General features: G+C 50.4%; 1 protein-coding gene across 3 annotated transcripts in view; it reads left to right on the top strand.

Moving 5' to 3' along the window:
- SAG (S-antigen visual arrestin) overlaps nucleotides 1-17,507 on the top strand; it is a 43,307-nt gene that overhangs the window by 24,116 nt on the left and 1,684 nt on the right. For all 3 annotated transcript variants that reach the window (XM_078450770.2, XM_060624237.3, XM_078450769.2), the window contains exons 6-14: nucleotides 663-722; nucleotides 2,828-2,904; nucleotides 3,340-3,475; nucleotides 4,498-4,582; nucleotides 6,936-7,008; nucleotides 9,154-9,291; nucleotides 12,143-12,220; nucleotides 13,843-13,866; nucleotides 15,628-15,683. In XM_078450770.2, coding sequence (XP_078306896.1) covers nucleotides 663-722; nucleotides 2,828-2,904; nucleotides 3,340-3,475; nucleotides 4,498-4,582; nucleotides 6,936-7,008; nucleotides 9,154-9,291; nucleotides 12,143-12,220; nucleotides 13,843-13,866; nucleotides 15,628-15,683 — 727 coding nt within the window. The remainder of the gene's footprint in view (nucleotides 1-662; nucleotides 723-2,827; nucleotides 2,905-3,339; nucleotides 3,476-4,497; nucleotides 4,583-6,935; nucleotides 7,009-9,153; nucleotides 9,292-12,142; nucleotides 12,221-13,842; nucleotides 13,867-15,627; nucleotides 15,684-17,507) is intronic.

Raw genomic sequence — 17,507 nt, 5'->3', positions numbered from 1 at the left:
GAACCGCAAGATCATGACCTGAGCCGAAGTCAGACACTCAACCGACTGAGCCACTCGGTCGTCCCTGAATTGCCATAACTTTTTAGAGATAACAAGCCAGCATGTATCAAGAACCTTTAAAATGTGATTTTGACCTGATGGTTCCCTTTCTAGCAGCATAGCCTCTGGACTTAATTAGAGAAAATTGTGCTAAGGTAGATGAAGAAGGAGGTTTATTGTAGCATTGTTTATCATGGCAAAAAAAAAAAAAAGCAAAGCACCATTTCATGAAGGGCCAGCCTGTGAAGGGGGCCGGCGAAATTAAATGTGGTGTTAACAAAGCCCCAGAAACAGTGGTGCAGAGCTCGCACATAGAAAAACGGTCATAACGCATTCTGAGTAGGGCTAGGGTGGCGATGTGAGCAAAGCAGAGGACAGGACGTGTGCATCATTGGCCTCATTTCTGTAGAGCACACATCTGCATACGTGTTTGTGGGCAAGGGTGCCCATAGGACGCTTGCAAGTTTGTGTCTGTGATGTTATTCCGGGTGACCACGGTGTTTCTGTTTGTTTGTTTTTGTGGTTTTTGCTTGCTCGTCATCGTCTTCCAGTTTTTGTACATTGAGTGCATATTACACGTGGAAGAACCCCCTCTGAACAAAATGATTTGTTTCTTCCCACAGTTTCCTGACTACTTGCCCTGTTCAGTGATGCTGCAGCCTGCTCCACAAGATACGGGGAAGGTTAGTTCAAAAAGAAATGCCATGGATTAATTCATTCCTTCAAAAGACTTTATATATATATATATATATATATATATATATATATATATGTATATATATATTTTTTTTTTTTTTGAGAGGGGAGGGACAGAGAGAGAGTGGGGAAGAGACAGTCCCAAGCAGGCTACAGTGCTACCAGCACAGAGCCCAACGTGGGGCTCCATCCTATGAATGGTGAGATCGTGACCAGGGCCGAAATCGAGAGTCGGACGCTTCACCCACTGAGCCACCCAGGTGCCCCTCAAAAGACTTTTAAAAATAGCCATATATTGTGGAAAATTTCAAATAGATACAAAAGTAGAGAGACATTCTAATGAATCTGGCCACTGCACTGCAAGGGGCTGGATGGGTCAAGCATGAGCTCCAAAGGAAGAGAGAAGCAAAGGGGCTGAGTGTATATAAGGAGGAGTGGCCAGGGGGCTCTAAGTGGTGGGCAGAGGCTCTAAGCCTTGAAGGAGGGTGGTGAGGACAGGAGGCGAGAGTGAAAGGTGCCAGGACCCAGGGATTACAGGCCCTGAAATCGGAGGTATCACGAGCGAGAGGGCTAGACAGGAGTGAAGTGAAGACCATAGTGGCGAGGCTGATCCCGGAGTACAGAGGGGCACGGTGACAGACGCCACAATCTGGGCAGGGATTTCCGATGTGGGGATCTTGCCCCACTGGTGGTTTGTGAAATCGGTGCAGTGAACCAGAAGGAACATTTGAGAAAAATCGAATAGAATGAAATAGGGTAAAATGGGGAATCTGCACAAAGCTCAGTGTTACTTCCCGAGCCATTTTACACACGCATGTCTGTTTACTGGGCCACATTATAAACTTTGCTTCTTACCGTGGGGGTGGCCTGAAACATTTGAAAGCCACTGGTCCAGGAAAACCCAGATGTGGGTGGCCAAGATGGAGGAAGACGAGGTCACTAAATCAGAGTGGGGGACCCTGTGCCAACCCAAGTGCTCCTTCTGCTCCATCCCAGCAGCAGGGCTGTGGGCATGAGCTGGGCCCATGGAGGCCCGGGAGGGGAGCGGCTGCACGGCCGAGGGCCTCGGGGCCCTAGAGCTGGGGAGACCCTGGAGCTGGAACGGCAAGAACACCAAGGAGTTTGTCAAATATAAAAAAGAGGGAGACAGAGAGGCTTGAAGCGTTCGGGTAGAAGGAACAGCATGTGTCCAGGGTGGACCAGAGTGAGGGCTTGGCTTGTATAGGCAGCATCTTTAACGAAGTGGGTGCAGGCGGAGCGAGGAGGGACAGAGAGGGCTCGGTCATGCCACTAAGCAGTGCCGGCGTGATGGTGGGTAGTGGTGCCGGTGTGTTTGCGACCTAGATTTCAGACTCGCCACGATTCCACAGCTGCAGAGCCAATGAGGCTGTGGCTGGTATGCCACCATCAACGCAGCTGGCCTCGTGCCCTTTCTCCCTCCGGGCAGTGGGTGAGGGCGGTGCGGCCCCCATGCCCCCCACGAGTGATAATGTGCAGAGACGAGCAGGCTGGGGGGGGCCCCGTGCGGCTGGGGGTGGAAGGTGTGGGGGGACGCTTTTGCTTTACCCACGCAACATACCGTTAGGTAGGTCATTTCAACGTTAGCAGACTTTGCTCCAAATTCCATTTCCAGCTTCTCAGCACAAGTTGGAAGAGCTGCCAGCACCAGACCCCCCCGGTCCAGCCTGGCCATTGACCGTGCCCCTCCCTGCCCCCCTCCCCCACCCTGGGCCGGGCGTTGGTGGCCGGCATGGGCCGTCGAGGGCCTTCTGTTGCTCTGTGAGCACCTGAGTCTGGCCCCCACTGTAGGTAGTGTGACACACATGCAGGGTCACATCTAGAGGGACATCTAAATGGGGGGGGTGGACACCATACATGATCACCTTGGGGGCTTGGGGACCACGGTGTGCTTCTCGTGCTGATGTCATTATTTCCTTACACGGCGAATCTCTCCTCACTGGGGCAGCCCCAAAAAGGACATGGCGAAGATAGAAAGAGAAGGTGCCACATAACATCCCGTGGGCAGTGTGACCCCAGCCCCCAGGAAGGGAGGTGCTGACTCAGGCCTTGTCTCTTCTCTTGCCCCCTGCAGTGCTGTGGGGTCGACTTTGAGGTCAAAGCATTCGCCAGAGACAGCACAGAGGACGAGGAGGACAAAGTGCCCAGGAAGTAAGAGTGTAGCTGTGGGAGGAGGGGTGGTGCTGGGGAGGGGGGGCAAGGAACTAGGGTAGAAAACCACCCCTTGCTTTGGCTCCATGAACAGGAGCTCTCCCCACAGGGCTGCGTGGCCAGGCAGTCAGGAAAGACTGTCTACGCAAGGGGCGGGTCAGTGGCTGATCATTTGAGGGGTGATGGAGAGGAGTTAGCAACCTCAGGGGTTCACATAAGCCTCTGAAAGACTCCAGATTCCCCCTCCCTCCCTCCCTCCGTTCCTTCTTCCTTCCTTTCTTTTTAAGTTTATTTATTTTGAGAAAGAGAGCGCACATAAGCGAGAGTGGGAGAGGGGCAGAGAGAGAGGGAGAGCTCTGTCAGCAGAGAGCCTGACACGGGGCTTGAACTCACAACCTGTGAAATCATGACCTGAGCCCAAATCTTCATCCGCAGGAGCTCCGTGCGTTTACTGATCCGCAAAGTACAGCACGCGCCCCTGAAGATGGGCCCCCAGCCCCAAGCAGAGGCCGCCTGGCAGTTCTTCATGTCCGACAAGCCCTTGCACCTCGCGGTCTCCCTTGACAAAGAGGTGAGCAGGTGACAAAGAGGTGTGTCCCGTGTGGGAGCAGGCCTGGGGCACAGGCCCCGGGCCCCCGTCTGCTGTGAGTGTGTGGCACGAGATCTTGTTTCTAGGCACAGTAAAGCACCAGCATTTGTGAGCAGTTGGCATTTTTCATAATTTGGAGCTCGTAGAGGTGACCCTTAGAATAGAGTCCTGCTGGCCACATTCCCCTATACCGCCAGTCCTGACCAACTCGGGAAAGGGGTGGTGGTCTCCACATCCCCCTGCCCCAGACTCTTTTTCGCCCCCTCTGCCCCCACGGGCCTCATTTACCAGTGTAGCACCAGTGGGTGCAGCTTTGCAAATGGTTTACTTCCCCTGGGAAATTTAAGTTTCAACATCATGAGGAAGGGGTGGCTGAATCACGTGAATGTCATCACTCAAGTATGTCACAGTGGAAAAGGGCGAAGAAGCACCAGCCAAGGCCGTCTCTGGTCCTCTGGTTGCCAAGAGCTGGGCACACACATGGGCAAAAGCTCAACATACTGCGTGGTGTGTGTGTGTGTGTGTGCGTGTGTGTGCACGCGCATTCCCGTGTGTGCGCATGTATGTCCAGGTGTGCCCACCTGGGCCTAGATCATGTGGGGAGCGTTGCGGACGGGAGTTTGGCTACTGGGCTCCCAGTGATTCCCAGTCACTGCACTCATCCTGCCCCAAAATGGCCTTATAATTCCGCTCAGGACCCCCACGGCCACCTCTGCCGTGACCCTCAGACCCTCTGCACTGGGTGTTCCAGGCAGGAATACCCTCGCTCCCCTCCACGTTGGTCACCATAGTCTTCCTCAGTTTATGCCACACGCAAGTCAGGCTGTGTTCTGGACTATCACCAAAGGAAACATGTTGCTGTCACTTTATCTTCCTTGAAAGTGTGGGAGCTCAGTCACTTCTACACTAGTTAAAGGGTTGAGATAAACCTAGAAAAAGCCATGAGATTAAAGATACCACCACCCTCTGTTCCTTTTTTCTGACTTGCCTGCTGACTTTTACAGATCTATTTCCATGGGGAATCCATTACTGTGACCATTACTGTGACCAACAACACAGACAAGACCGTGAAGAAGATTAAAGCATTAGGTAGGACCCTCTTCTCAAAACGGGAGGGTAGTGTCTTCTAGAACTTCTCAGTCTGGTCCTATTTCCCAAGGGTCTCTCCTCTGGTTGGATAAGGACTTCCTGGGTTTTTGGAACTGCCTGTTTATCTATTGTCACGGACAGCAGGGACTTGCTGGAGGCGAGACCTTCAGCATCACCTCCTGAAACCTTGTGTCTGCTTTAGGGCTGTCTTTTGTCTTGAAACAATGTCCCTGACAGGCCATCTTCCATTTTTCCATGCCATGCCTTCCTGGAGGAGCCCCTTGCCAGATCTCCGGGGAAGGCATGGAGTTTTCTCTCTCGGATCAGAAGGAATTTTTGTTGGTAGATACCACACAGCGCAGTGGGCAAAGCACTAGACTGATAGCCAGAGGCCTGATTTGTGGTCTCAAGCCGTGTGAGTCCTCTCTGAATCCCAGCTGACATCCACGGCCCTGATTCCTGGTCTACCTGCCTGGATTTCATGAGGCTGCAGGGACCGGTCACACTGGAGGTGCTTTGTGAACGGCAAAGCCCTACCGTCTCTGCTGCTGTTGCAACACCACGAGGTGATGACCACGCCTGGCCTCATGCTACCAGCAGGGCGCCTCCTGCCTGCTGTTCTACACACCTCTTCAGCTCAGAGGGCATCAAAGTGCAGGGGATGGTCTGATGTCATGGTCTTACAGGGGCTACGTAAAAAAAGACACAGCAGAATGGCCGGGGAGGGTGACCTGTAAGCTTACTGCTAACTCAAACCCCCAGTGACTAAGTTAGACGCAGAGTGTGGATTTTCAATGCTAAATGGGGCGAGTTCCAGGAAAATCAGGATGGTTGATCGCTCGTGTCATACATACACCACTTTCCTCTGTGTTTGTGTGTCCATCATCAGTAAGGAGGTTCAGGAGTTTTGATGAATGCATACTAAGGAATTATAGAGTTTTCCCAATACGAATATGAATGCTCACAGCTTTGTTTTATGTTGGTTATTTCGTCTGCATTTAGTCTTTGTGGGACCTGGAGTTATTTAGCATCTTTTGTGTGTAGTATCCAACATAGTGTTCCACAAAGCAGCAGGATTGAGAAAGTATCATTTGATCCTTTATTTTCTGTTTTGTTTTTTTAATTAATTTTTTATTTTTTAAGTTTATTTATTTATTTTGAGAGAGAAAGAGAGCATGTGTGAGTGGGGGGAGGGCACAGGTGGGTGGGGGGGAGAGAGAGAATCCCAAGCAAGCTCTGCGCTAACAGTACAGAGCCCGACACGGACCTCGAACTCATGAACAGTGAGATCATGACGTGAGCCGAAATCGAGTTGGATGCTTAACAGACTGAGCCACTCAGGCAGCCCCATATCACTTGATACTTTGATTTTAAATTGTTTCTCAAAGTTTTATGGATTCTAACATCGAAGCCATTAATTTTTGAAAGAAGGTTGAATTTTCTGAAGCAAGATGTTAGTAGCTTTAAAAAATTTTTTTCATGTGTTTTTTTTTTTTAATTTTTTTATTTTGAGAGAGAGAGCAGGACAGTGGCAGAGAGAGAGAGAGGGAGAGACAGAATCCCAAGCCGGCTGTCCGCTGTCAGTGAAGAGCCCGATGCAGGGCTCAGTCTCACAAACTGTGAGATCATGACCTGAGCCCAAATCAAGAGCCGGACGCTTAACCAACTGAGCCACCCGGGGTCCCCTTTAGTAGCTTTTTATATGCTGGGTACTGTGCTGAGTGCTTCACGCAAATTGTTTCTTTTAATCCTCAAATTTGATTTTAACAGAGATTAAAAATTATCTTTTTGATCATCACAACAACCATGTAAGTTAGATACAGTTATCTCCCCCATTTTGCTGATGGGGAAATTGAGGCTTAGACGAGCTAAGTAACTCACTCTGCGGCTCATGGCTAAGCTGGGATTTGAGCCCAAGTAGTCTGGCTCCGGAGCCTACCTTCCTGTCAGTCTTATGCTGCCGGCAGGTGGTTTCTAGCTTGAACAACGAGAAGGAGGCGCTCATTAAATAAGATAGTGTTGGAAAAAGGTGGGTTTGGAGACAGAGCAATTGGTGAGTTCCAGAACACTTGGAAGGATACCCAGGGGTATGCTGTGGGCTCTGCAGAGAGGGGTCTCCCAAGAGGTGCCATTTGAGGGAGGCTGGCCCATGGCTGGGAGCTGCCACAGAACAGGTGATTGGTGAACAGAAGTGTCCTGAGCACAGAACCCAGAAACCTCAGCCTTAAAGCCGAGCCTGAGAAGTACAGTCCAAGAGCCACTGGAGAGGGAAACCAACCGTGTCCCCCGCAGGCTCCATGCACATGTGCGGAGGACCCCACGTCGAATCACCACCCCTGTCCCTCCTTTGCAGTGGAACAAGTGGCCAACGTGGTTCTCTACTCGAGTGATTATTACACCAAGCCGGTTGCCGAGGAGGAAACACAGTGAGTCGCTTGTTGGGTTTCTACTTCCTGGACAGCTCAGGCTTCTTTGTCAAGTTCCCCTTTCATTCACGCTGAAGAGGGAAGTAGGATGCTTCGCTTCCTTCCTTTTGTCTCACTTCAAGGGCTGCAAAGAAAGTTCCATTCTCACTCACAAGAGTTCTGCGAGGTCTCGCTCACAAGGGATGATGGAAAGGAGAGGAATAAAGATCCAAATGTCCAAGTGGGAAGAGGTGGGACTTTCTGTTGATCCTTGGAATACGTTGGTAGGAATTTGGATCCTATTTCTGCCCCCAGAGCAGATAAGCAAATGATCTCTCAGCTCAAGCGAGGGTTCTCTGTGTTTTGATCTTCAGCTCAATTTGAAAATGTGGTACCAGTGACAGCCGGTTCCAATGATAGATCAGTTCTGAGCCCGGCATCGTGAATCATTTCTCTCCCTTCATTAGAATCAGAAACAGATGAGAATCCTGTGATGGCGTCTTCACGCTGGAGCGAGAGACCTGCCCGGTTTTGCTCCCCGCTTTTCATTCCCACACAGGCCACTGGGGTGACGCCTCCCCCAGAGCGTGTCGCTTGGGCGGGTCTGTTCCTCTTTGTCTTGCTGGTGTGTCTAAGCACCGTTGTATGCAAAAAATATTACCAGAGTTACAGGAAGGGGACTGGTGAGGAAAGACAGACTGATTCAGCAAGAGAACATGACGTCAAGTTTAAAAGACAACTTTGGAATAAACTATTACTCAAAGCAGATCTGGCCTCAGGTTTAAATATAGATCCAGAGGGGAGGGAGGAGGAAAGAGCTGTAAGTCGCCAGCTGCTCCCTTGGTGCTGGGCTGGTGGGGCCTGTTCTCCTTTGCAGGTGCGTCCTCGTACATCCTCGCGGCCCGGAGTCCCCCGGGCTCACCTTTGGCACATGCTCAATGATGAGAGGAGAAAATGGCCCCTGGCCGAGTTTTTCTCTCAGAGAGCCCATTATCTGGTCTTCTTCTCGGCAATTCGGTGCATTTTGGAGCAAATGATTCCCAGGAAACTGGCCATCATTCTAGGCCCCCCCCCTCCCCCCCACCAAGGGTGGGAGGCAGGGAGACTGAAAAACCTGGGCCGGATGGTGCCCACGGGTCTCTGACTAGAAGCCACTCAGAAGGCTGTAGAGCCTGAGTCACCGTCCCTGAACCCTGGGGCACCCAGGACCCTGGGGGCCGACTCCTGGGATGTGTTTTCGGGGCCCCTCTCTGCCTTCTCCTGGCTGGGTACAAGGATGGAGGGTGTGCCAGGAGCACTGACACAGGCTGCGGGCTGGCCGGGCCCTGCGGCCGCGTGACCGCTCTTGGGCATAGGCCTGGTGTGCGCCATGCGGGTGAATGGCAGAGCCAGTCCTGCAGCCTCAGTTCCACATTCTCGCTCCATGAGCCAGGGATGCTCCAGACCCCTTGCTGCTGTGTCCCCAGCTCCATCCCCGACCTGCAGACCCACGGTTTGTCATGGGCTCCCTGTGTCCGTCAGATGCTGAGAAACTCACCACCCGGCCAGTGACAGGGAAGCTCTGGGAGAGACAGAGCACGTGTGCCTTGAATCCAAACCAGTCCAGTCTGCGGGGCTCACAGACGGCCGCACCGCGCCCTCCTCAGCGATCCATTCCCCTGGACACGTGCCACACCTCCTGGTGTGGTCCCTGAACCTTGTGCTAGTCAGTCTCATTTAACCCCACAAAATACTCCAGAAATTCAGTGACTCAGAACAGGATGAGGAAGGAATGTCCTAATGTTGCTGGCGGCCTTTTTTTTTTTTTTTAATGTTTATTTATTTTTGAGAGAGAGAGAGACAGAGCACAAGCAGGGAAGGGGCAGTGAGAGGGAGACACAGAATCCGAAGCAGGCTCCAGGCTCTGAGCTGTCAGCACAGAGCCCGACGTGGGCTCGAACTCAGGGACCGCGAGATCACGACCTGAGCCGAAGTCGGACGCTTAGCCGACTGAGCCACCCAGGCGCCCCAACTGCTAGCCCATTTTGAGCTGCCATAATGCTTGTTGTAAAGCAAGTGCTCAGATACCTGAACCGTCTTCCCTGTGGGTTGCAGGGAACTTGGATCCGACGGTTGCTTCATGACCATAAGAACAGTTGGCCAAATATCCTGTCTTTCTTCCTGCAGAGAGAAAGTGCTACCAAACAGCACTCTGACCACGAGACTGACACTGTTGCCCTTGCTGGCCAGCAACCGTGAGAGAAGGGGGATCGCCCTGGATGGGAAGATCAAGCACGAGGACACGAACCTGGCATCCAGCACCATGTGAGTCCTTGTAGCTCAGGAGACGGGCCCCTGGGACTCAGTGCAGGGGTGGTGCCCGTCTGCCTCCCTCCTCATCTCACCCCGTGGTCTCATGGGCCCACGTGTGGCATGATGGCTGTCCAGCTCCACTGCGTCCAGTCTGGGCCACCCTGGGCAGATTACGTGAGCTGAGAACCTCAGTTTTCCTGTCTTTGCGGTGGGGGGTGCTGCCTTTCCTCCTGGAGAGGTTTAGGATGATTATGGGAGACAATCCATGGACAGTGTGGTGCTTGGGATGCAGTGAGTGTTCCAGAAATGTCAGCCGTTCCCTTCTAAAAGTATCACTCGCTAGTGTGGCGCCCTTTGCATATAATAAACTTCGTAATGCAGTTGGCTGCACGAATGACGGAAATGTCATTTATTCATTTCTACCAGGAAAGGTAAAGAACAGGAAGTGCTGGTAGCTACAGATGTCAATTAAATTTAAATGAAGTTCACTGATCTGCTGACCCCAACTCAAAGAACCGCTGGCTGCATTCAACCAGCGGATCTAGCAAAACCAAGAGTGAAGCTTCAAGGTCAACTCTCCACTGCCACTTCTGGCCATCTTTGGAGGCTTCCACTCCCAGAGCATGTCTGTTGGGGAGCCCTGAGTGTTTGGGTGGAGCCACGGCCGAGGCTCAAGGCCCACTGGCTGCCGTCCCCCGTGTGGCGCGCTGGGGCTCCCTCCATGGCCCCAGCAGGCCACCTCCAAGGTGATGCCGTCGGGCAGAGGATCACCTGTTTGACCTCCATGACCCCATAGCTCAGTAGCACACGTTCTCTGAGACAACAGTGGGGTCAGCAGACATTTGGCAGAAAGCAGCATCACAGGAGTCAAAGGATTTTCTGAGGGTACTTTGCCGAGTTGGTATGTTGGATTCTCAGGCGCTTTGGTGAAGGTCTAGGAGACTGACGCTAGGTCAACTTATTCCAGGGTGTGTGATCACCACATCAGCAATGGCACGCCGCCTTTGTGAAAATGTTTTAGGGTTCACGGGCTATTTCACAAACATGTAAGTCGTCATTTTTTGAATAAGGAAATTGAAGTTCAGCCAGAAGGGAGCAGCTTGACTAAGGTCACCTGGTCAGTTGATGACACAGCAAAGTCCACCCCTAAACCTGAGTCCTTTACTTACCCCCACCTTCAGGGCTGTCTTCCAGGGCTCCGGAAAGCGACAACCACAGCAGAACCCAGATTAACCAATCTCTGTGTGTGTGTGTGTGTGTGTGTGTGTGTGTGTGTGTGTGTGTGAGAGAGAGAGAGAGAGAGAGAGAGGGAGAGAGAGAGAGAGACAGATAGACAGACAGACAGAGACAGGGAGAGACAGACACAGACATAGAGATAGAGAGACTAGGGGGGAGCAGACAGCCTAACGCATTCAAGGAAAATGGCAGGGGAGAGAGTCTGCAGGATATTCTCAGGCATGAGACGAAGCACATTCTCTTCCCCAGCTATTTGACCCCATTCAGTACAAGTCAGAGAGTCAGTCCTGGCAACGGGGTAGGGTCTCAGGCTTGTATCCCTTTTTGCCCCCTTTGGTGGCAACCTCTCTCTATTGAGTGACCACATCCACGGTTCCAGACAAAGGCATTTGCCCTCCGCAAGGAGCTCCAGGCACTAATGAGCCGATGGAGTCTTCAGGGGGCATCACGGCTCTGGGAGCAACGTCCAAGGTGCATCCCATCACGTGAGATGGATCCCTGGGCTGGGGTCTTTGGGCCCAGAACGTGCCCTGCACTCTCTCAGACCCTTCTCACACCTGTCAGCACAACCATTCCCCCTGCGTTCTGCCTCAAGCCTTCAGCTTTCTTGGCCACGTTATCTATTGTCATTCACACTGTTCCAGTTAGCATATCATGATGTTTTTCAGACCATAACTCCTGTGACTGGGCATCCGGGAATACTTAATGTCCCCACATCAGACCAATGAGACGATAATCTGTGTTGCCGATGCCCAGCACGGTGCCTATCAGACAGCAGGAGCTCAGCACCTGATAGTAGAACCTGGAATGAGTTTCCATTGAGGAAAGTTAGATGGCACTGTCTCTGGGGCACACGTGATGGCCCCACGCACCGCGTTCACTCGATATTGCTTCAACACGGTGCTGGGTGCTGGGGACACAGGGCCAGAGCACAAAGGAGAGAGACCCAAGCTGCTTGGTGGGTGTCCAGGAAGACTTCACAAAGGAGGCTCAACTTCAACTTGAGATCTTAGAGAGCAGAGGAGGAAGGCATTATGTTTGGCAAGGTGGGCACATGGGAGACGCTGAGGCATAGCAGGGCCTGAGGTGGCAAAAGCAGGCAAGGCCAGCCCCCAGACTGCCTCCCAGGCCATGCTAAGACTTGACCCTGGGAGAGCTCTCTGGCTGCAGGGTGGCTGAGAGCTCAGGGAAGGAGCCTGGCCTGTGGGAGGTAAGTTACTGAGATAATATAGGCAGGAAAGGTCAATGAGGGACTCGTTGGTTGGCCCAGGGAGGGACTCGGTAGATGGCAGGTGGGGCAGAGGGAGGAGCCGAGGAGAACAGGGGTTTCTGGCTGATAAGCCGGTGGATGAGCATCAGTGGAGACAGAGCAGGGAGAACCAGGAAGCACACTGTGGCCTCTGAACGTCCAGGGGGAAAATGCCAGGCTACAATGCAGGAAAGGAATCCCCTTCTCTGAGTAAGGAAAGTTCTAGGACTTTGACAGCTTGATTGAGTTCACCGGTTCCTTGAGAAGATGCCCCCCTTATAATAGGCTTGTATGGAGGTGAGGGCTTTGTTCATCCATCCGGCTCTTGCTTTCTGCTGCTGCACTACATCCTTCCCCTTTTCCCTTCTGTTTGAGCAGACTGAAGGAGGGCATAGACCGGACTGTCCTGGGCATCCTGGTGTCTTACCACATCAAGGTGAAGCTCACGGTGTCAGGGTGAGTGTCCAAGATGCAACGCTGTCTCCTGTCGTGGCCTTTCCCGGTCTGAACTGACCCTTCCTTGAATGATTGATTAGGGGCCAGAAAGTAAGAAAGGTTTGCAGATTCAATCGCTGACCAAGTAGAGGTTTGGACAGATCCTACCCGTCTGGCTGTCAATTCTGTCTGATATGACAGCACGTGGAAAAAAGTAGAAAAGCGAACTACGAAGGATGTGCCCTGTTAGTACTGCTTGGCAAAAGTGAGCGTGGAATGCTCACGCGGTGGAAGTTGATATGCAACAAAGGGAAAGAAGTTTAGCACTATGTTGCCCTGCAGGAGGGAATGGCCACTGCAGACACACTCCGGGCAGATCTTCATGCCTGCCTCTCAGGAGGCAACCATCCATAATGGGAACACCTTTCCTTCCTCCCCAGCATGTAATCACAGGATTTGGGAGTCTCCTTCTCATAATGAGAGCACAGATACCTCAGATTTCTGGAGAACTGATTTTCCTTTTTTTTTTTTTTTTTTAATTTAAATTTTATTTATTTATTTTTAATTAATTTACTTTGAGGGGGCGCCTGGGTGGTTCAGTCAGTTACACATCTGACTTCAGCTCAGATCATGATCTCATGGTTCATGAGTTCGAGCCCCGCATCGGGCTGTGTGCTGACAGCTCAGAGCCTGGAGTCTTCTTCGGATTCTGTGTCTCCCTCTCTCTCTGCCTTTCCCCCTGCTCGCATTCTTTCTCTCTCTCTCTGTCTCTCAAAAATAATAAATACACGTTAAACATTTTTTATTTACTTTGAGAGACAGAGAGAGAGAGAGAGAGCTAGGGAGGGGCAGAGAGACACAGAGAGAGAGAATCCCAAGCAGGCTCCACACTGTCAGTGTGGAGCCTATTCAGGACTCGAACTCACGAACCACGAGATCATGACCTGAGCTGAAATCTAGAGTCAGATGCTCGACCTACTGAGCCACCCAGGCAGCACCCTCCCCCCCTCCCTTTTTTTAATGAGATGAACTTCTATTTAAAAAATCTCATCAAAAGGAAAAACTTTGAATTCTCCTTTTCCTTTCGAAATCTATTGCCAAAGGCTCTGGCCTTTCACCTTGCCATCACCTTTCGCTTGCCATCAAAGGCAAGTCCGGGCATATTTTCCATAAATCTAAGTCGATAAAGAGCTGCCCAAACGTTGCTTCGGACAACAAAATAGAGCATGGGTTGATTTCACAAATTTTGTTACTACGGTGTCCATATGTGTAGTGTTTTTCAAAGTGTGTAGCATTTTCTTTGATTTTCTCTGAGAGGATCTAAAGCATTCAACAGAGTTTCTTTTAGCAGTCAAGATAAGTGAATAACAGGTATTTCGCAATGACCTTTGTGGTTTATTCTTGAACATCAGGGCTTGGACCCAAGTGATTCCTCTTTTTCGCTAATCCGCCTGAGAAAGAGATGAAAACACAAGTAGAGAGGATTAGTTGAGTTGCCTGTTACGGGGACGCAGGATCCCTAACCTACGGGTAGGTTGTGAGTGAGGAGCGTGCCTGGGACAGGTCCACCGCTGAATAATGGGAAATAAGGTCACGTTACCATTGGGACAGTCACCAGCCCTGTTTGCTTTTGTGTTTTCTAGCCTTCTTGGAGAGCTGACCTCCAGGTAAGCCTCGTCACCTTCCTTCCCTGCCCGATTCCCAGGATATCGCAGGGGACCAAATCTGAGGTTCAAAACAGTAGCAGTGAAATCCGGTTTATTGGCAGTTATGCTCAGAGGTGTTATGAAATGATGCCCACTTGCCTTTAGGATGCATCATGTGAACCTTGCCTCGTCGGTGTGAGGCTGGGGATATTTCCCCCCGAGACTGCAAGCCGGGCCTCCCCTGGGCAGGGACACATAGCTACACACACACTCAGAGAGCTGGCGTGCTCCAGGCCACTGCCTTTGTGTCTGTGTGTCTGTGTGTAACACAAAAGCTGACCATTTTAACCATTTGGTTTTATTTTATTATTTATTTATTTACTTAGGCATTTATTTTTTAATGTTCATTTTCGAGGGGGGGAGGGGCAGAGAGAGAAAGGCGGAGAGACCCAGAATCCCAAGCAGAATCACAGCCCCATGTGGGACCTGACCTCACGGCCTGGAAGATCACCACCTGAGCCAAAGTGGGATGCTTAACCGACCAAGCCCCCCAGGCACCCCTCATTTTACCCATTTTAAAATGTACAATTCCGTGGCATCGAGGACCTTCAGAATGTTGTGCCATGGCTACCACTATCTGACTCCTTCATATTTTTACCACCTGAAAAGGAAACCCCAGACCTGTTACGTGGGCTCTCCCATTTCCCCCTTTTCCTGGTCCCTGGCCACCCCCAATCTTCCTCCCTCTATGGACTTGCCTACTCTGGATATTTCCTAAACGGAATCAGACGGTATTCGTCCCTCTGTGGCTGGCTCCTGTCGCGGAGCGTCATGGTTTCGCCGTTCATCCGTGAGGTAGCCCGTGTCAGTGTTTCATTCGTTTTGTGGCTGAGCAATATTCCACTGTGTGGGTGGACCACGTTTTGTTCATCTGTTCATCAGCGGGCGGACATTTGGGTGGTTTCCGCCTTCCAGGTGTTGTGAATGGTAACGGTTACCTTTTATAAATCGTGTCCACAGAGGCAGGGTAAGGGATGTTTGAGGCAGGCACTGACCTTACATAGTCCTTCCCTCAGACCCTTACCATCTCCATCCCTCGCACGGGACCCAGGGTACATCTTTCCTCCCAGACCTCACCTGTACTGGGGACTGACGAGAGTGGCCTTATAAACAGATGGGCTTTGATGGAAGCTGGCAGGGGGAGGCCGTGGGTCCTGGGTGAAGCAAGGAGAGACCCTCGTTTTTTGTCACCCTTTCCTTTCCATTCTTCCTTGGTCCAGATTTCCCTTCTGTTCTCCTTCCTGACTCCTTTCCTCCCTTCTTTTTGTATAAATTCCAAGTCTTCCCGAAGCCTTTCAGCTTCTGGAATTTGGAGGGCCCTGCTCATCTCTGTTCTCTCTAGCAAGCAACTATGTGACTGTTAATGTGGAGTTAACATTTAAAAAGTTGTGTACGGTTTTGCCAGATTTTTTCCAAAACCATCCTTTCTCCAGGATTTCACCTCTCCTCTCCCCACGACATCATGTCACTGAAACTAGAAACCAGGAGGGATGGGGAGCCTACAAATCCTAGCTGTCTCTGCCAGGCCTAAGTGAACTTTCTGGACCACATTCCAGGGAATACATTTAAGATTCCTACTTGACCACTTCCTGATTTCTGGTTTGTTTTGTTTCGAATCACGCTGAATCCTCTGCCAGCTGGGAATCTCTGCAGCCACAGCTCTTCTCCGCGTGATTTGTAATCGTGCACGTGTTCTCACCTATCTGCATTCTTTTTTTCTAGTGAAGTGGCCTCTGAGGTGCCTTTCCGCCTCATGCACCCCCGGCCCGAGGACCCAGGTCAGTCACACGTTGTCGTGGTTTTCTCTAACCGTTTACTGTTTGCAGATTTCTTATTTATCCATTGGTAGTCATTCCTGATCGAGTCTCTGGGTGTCTCTGGGCGTAGGTACAACAGGTGATGGTTTGCCATCCTCAAGGTGCCCCGGGCCAGCCCACAGGGGAGGATTTATCCCCTCAGCCTTGAGCCATGGCCTGTCTACCTTCAGTTAGAACGCGGAGGACAGGGCATCCCTCCTCTTGGACATGGGCTTTCTTGTTGGGTTGGGTCAGGAATGATTTATTTTTATTATTATTATTTTGTTAACATTTATTTATTGTTGAGAGACAGAGACAGAGCACGAGCAGGGAAGGGACAGAGAGAGAGCCAGACACAGAATCTGAAGCAGGTTTCAGGCTCTGAGCTGTCAGCACAGAGCCCGATGTAGGGCTTGAACCCACAAACCATGAGATCATGAGCTGAAGTCGGATGCTTAACCAACTGAGCCACTCAGGCGCCCTGATCAGGAATGATTTAAAAGCAGAAGCTCAAGTGGGAATAGAACCTGATTGAGATTGAAAGAAAACGTAGGCAAAAAACGCATTTAAGAGGCTGAGACTTTTGCATTTCATGGGAAAACATTAACAGGCATTTAAGATGCCTGACGAGTATTTTGGACAGTGATTTTTGACAGGATTATCGTGAGAGCACTGAAAATACTAGAAAAGAGTGTCAGGCCGAGTTCCTGACACCTTGGCTCTCCTTTGAATTGCAAATCTGTTGGCTCTTGTATGGCTGTCTGAAGAAAACGAAGCCAGGGTTGTACGACTCTGTGAATATACTAAAAACCACTGGAGTGTGCATGTAAGTCGGTCAATTGTGTGGTATAGGAATTAGATCTCAACACGGCTCTTTTAAAGGAAGTGAATGGAGCAGCAAACAGCACACAGGCGCGAGCTCAGAAATTCTGGGGGAAAATTCTCCACTGTGTTAACGTTAAGGTGGCTGAGTTGGCAGGAAAGGAAAATAGACTTGGGTGAATGAGAACCCTCCCTAGTTAGAGCAACAAAGAATATTTTAAGTAAAAGTGTTATAAACAGGGCTGCCTGGCTGGCTCATTCGGTAGAGCGTACGACTCATGATCTTGGGGATGTGAGTTCACGCACCACGCTGGGTGTAGAAATTACTAAACAAACAAACAAACAAACAAACAAAAGTGGTATAAACAAGGAAGATTTATTTTTCTTACACTTTCTAGGTTTTTAAATATTGATCATGAAACGGCATTTAGACATTAGAATGAGCCCCACCCCCGTACTCATTTTGGGTTGGTCTCAAAAATATTTTGTCTCAAGGTATTTTTTTCCAAATGTTTTGGATTCAAATAGTCAATGTACTTTGGGGGAAAAAGTCTGGCCACATTTTTATTATTCCTATATGTTGGCATCATTCAGATACTATTTTTTAACTCTGTGAGATTGAGATGCATTCTGGTCCCTTCCAAGGACATTTAAAAAGAATATTTTAAAACTATGACCTGAGGGGGGTGTCACCATTTATGCCAGAATGTTTTCTAAAGCTGTGAACAGACTTCAACTTCACTTGAGGGAAAATGGGGCTCTTCCTTTTTTGGGTATGACATTTTCGTGTTTCAGTCATTGGGGCCCTCCCTTTGAACATATCACAACATCAAGACTACACAATGATCTTTTATGCTGTGAGATTTCAGGGGGAAAGGACAAATCACGCCATGGCCTCAAAATTCTGACTTTGCAGTCCGGATTCTGATTTGAGTCACAGATGTTTCACTCACAGGAGTGCACACATCTTACCTGTCTAGTTCC

The sequence above is a fragment of the Panthera onca genome, chromosome C1 (genome assembly GCF_046562875.1).
Source record: "Panthera onca isolate mPanOnc1 chromosome C1, mPanOnc1 haplotype 2, whole genome shotgun sequence".
NCBI lineage: Eukaryota > Metazoa > Chordata > Mammalia > Carnivora > Felidae > Panthera > Panthera onca.
Note: the sequence above shows the minus strand (reverse complement) of the source record. Positions and strands in the feature narration are given on the sequence as shown.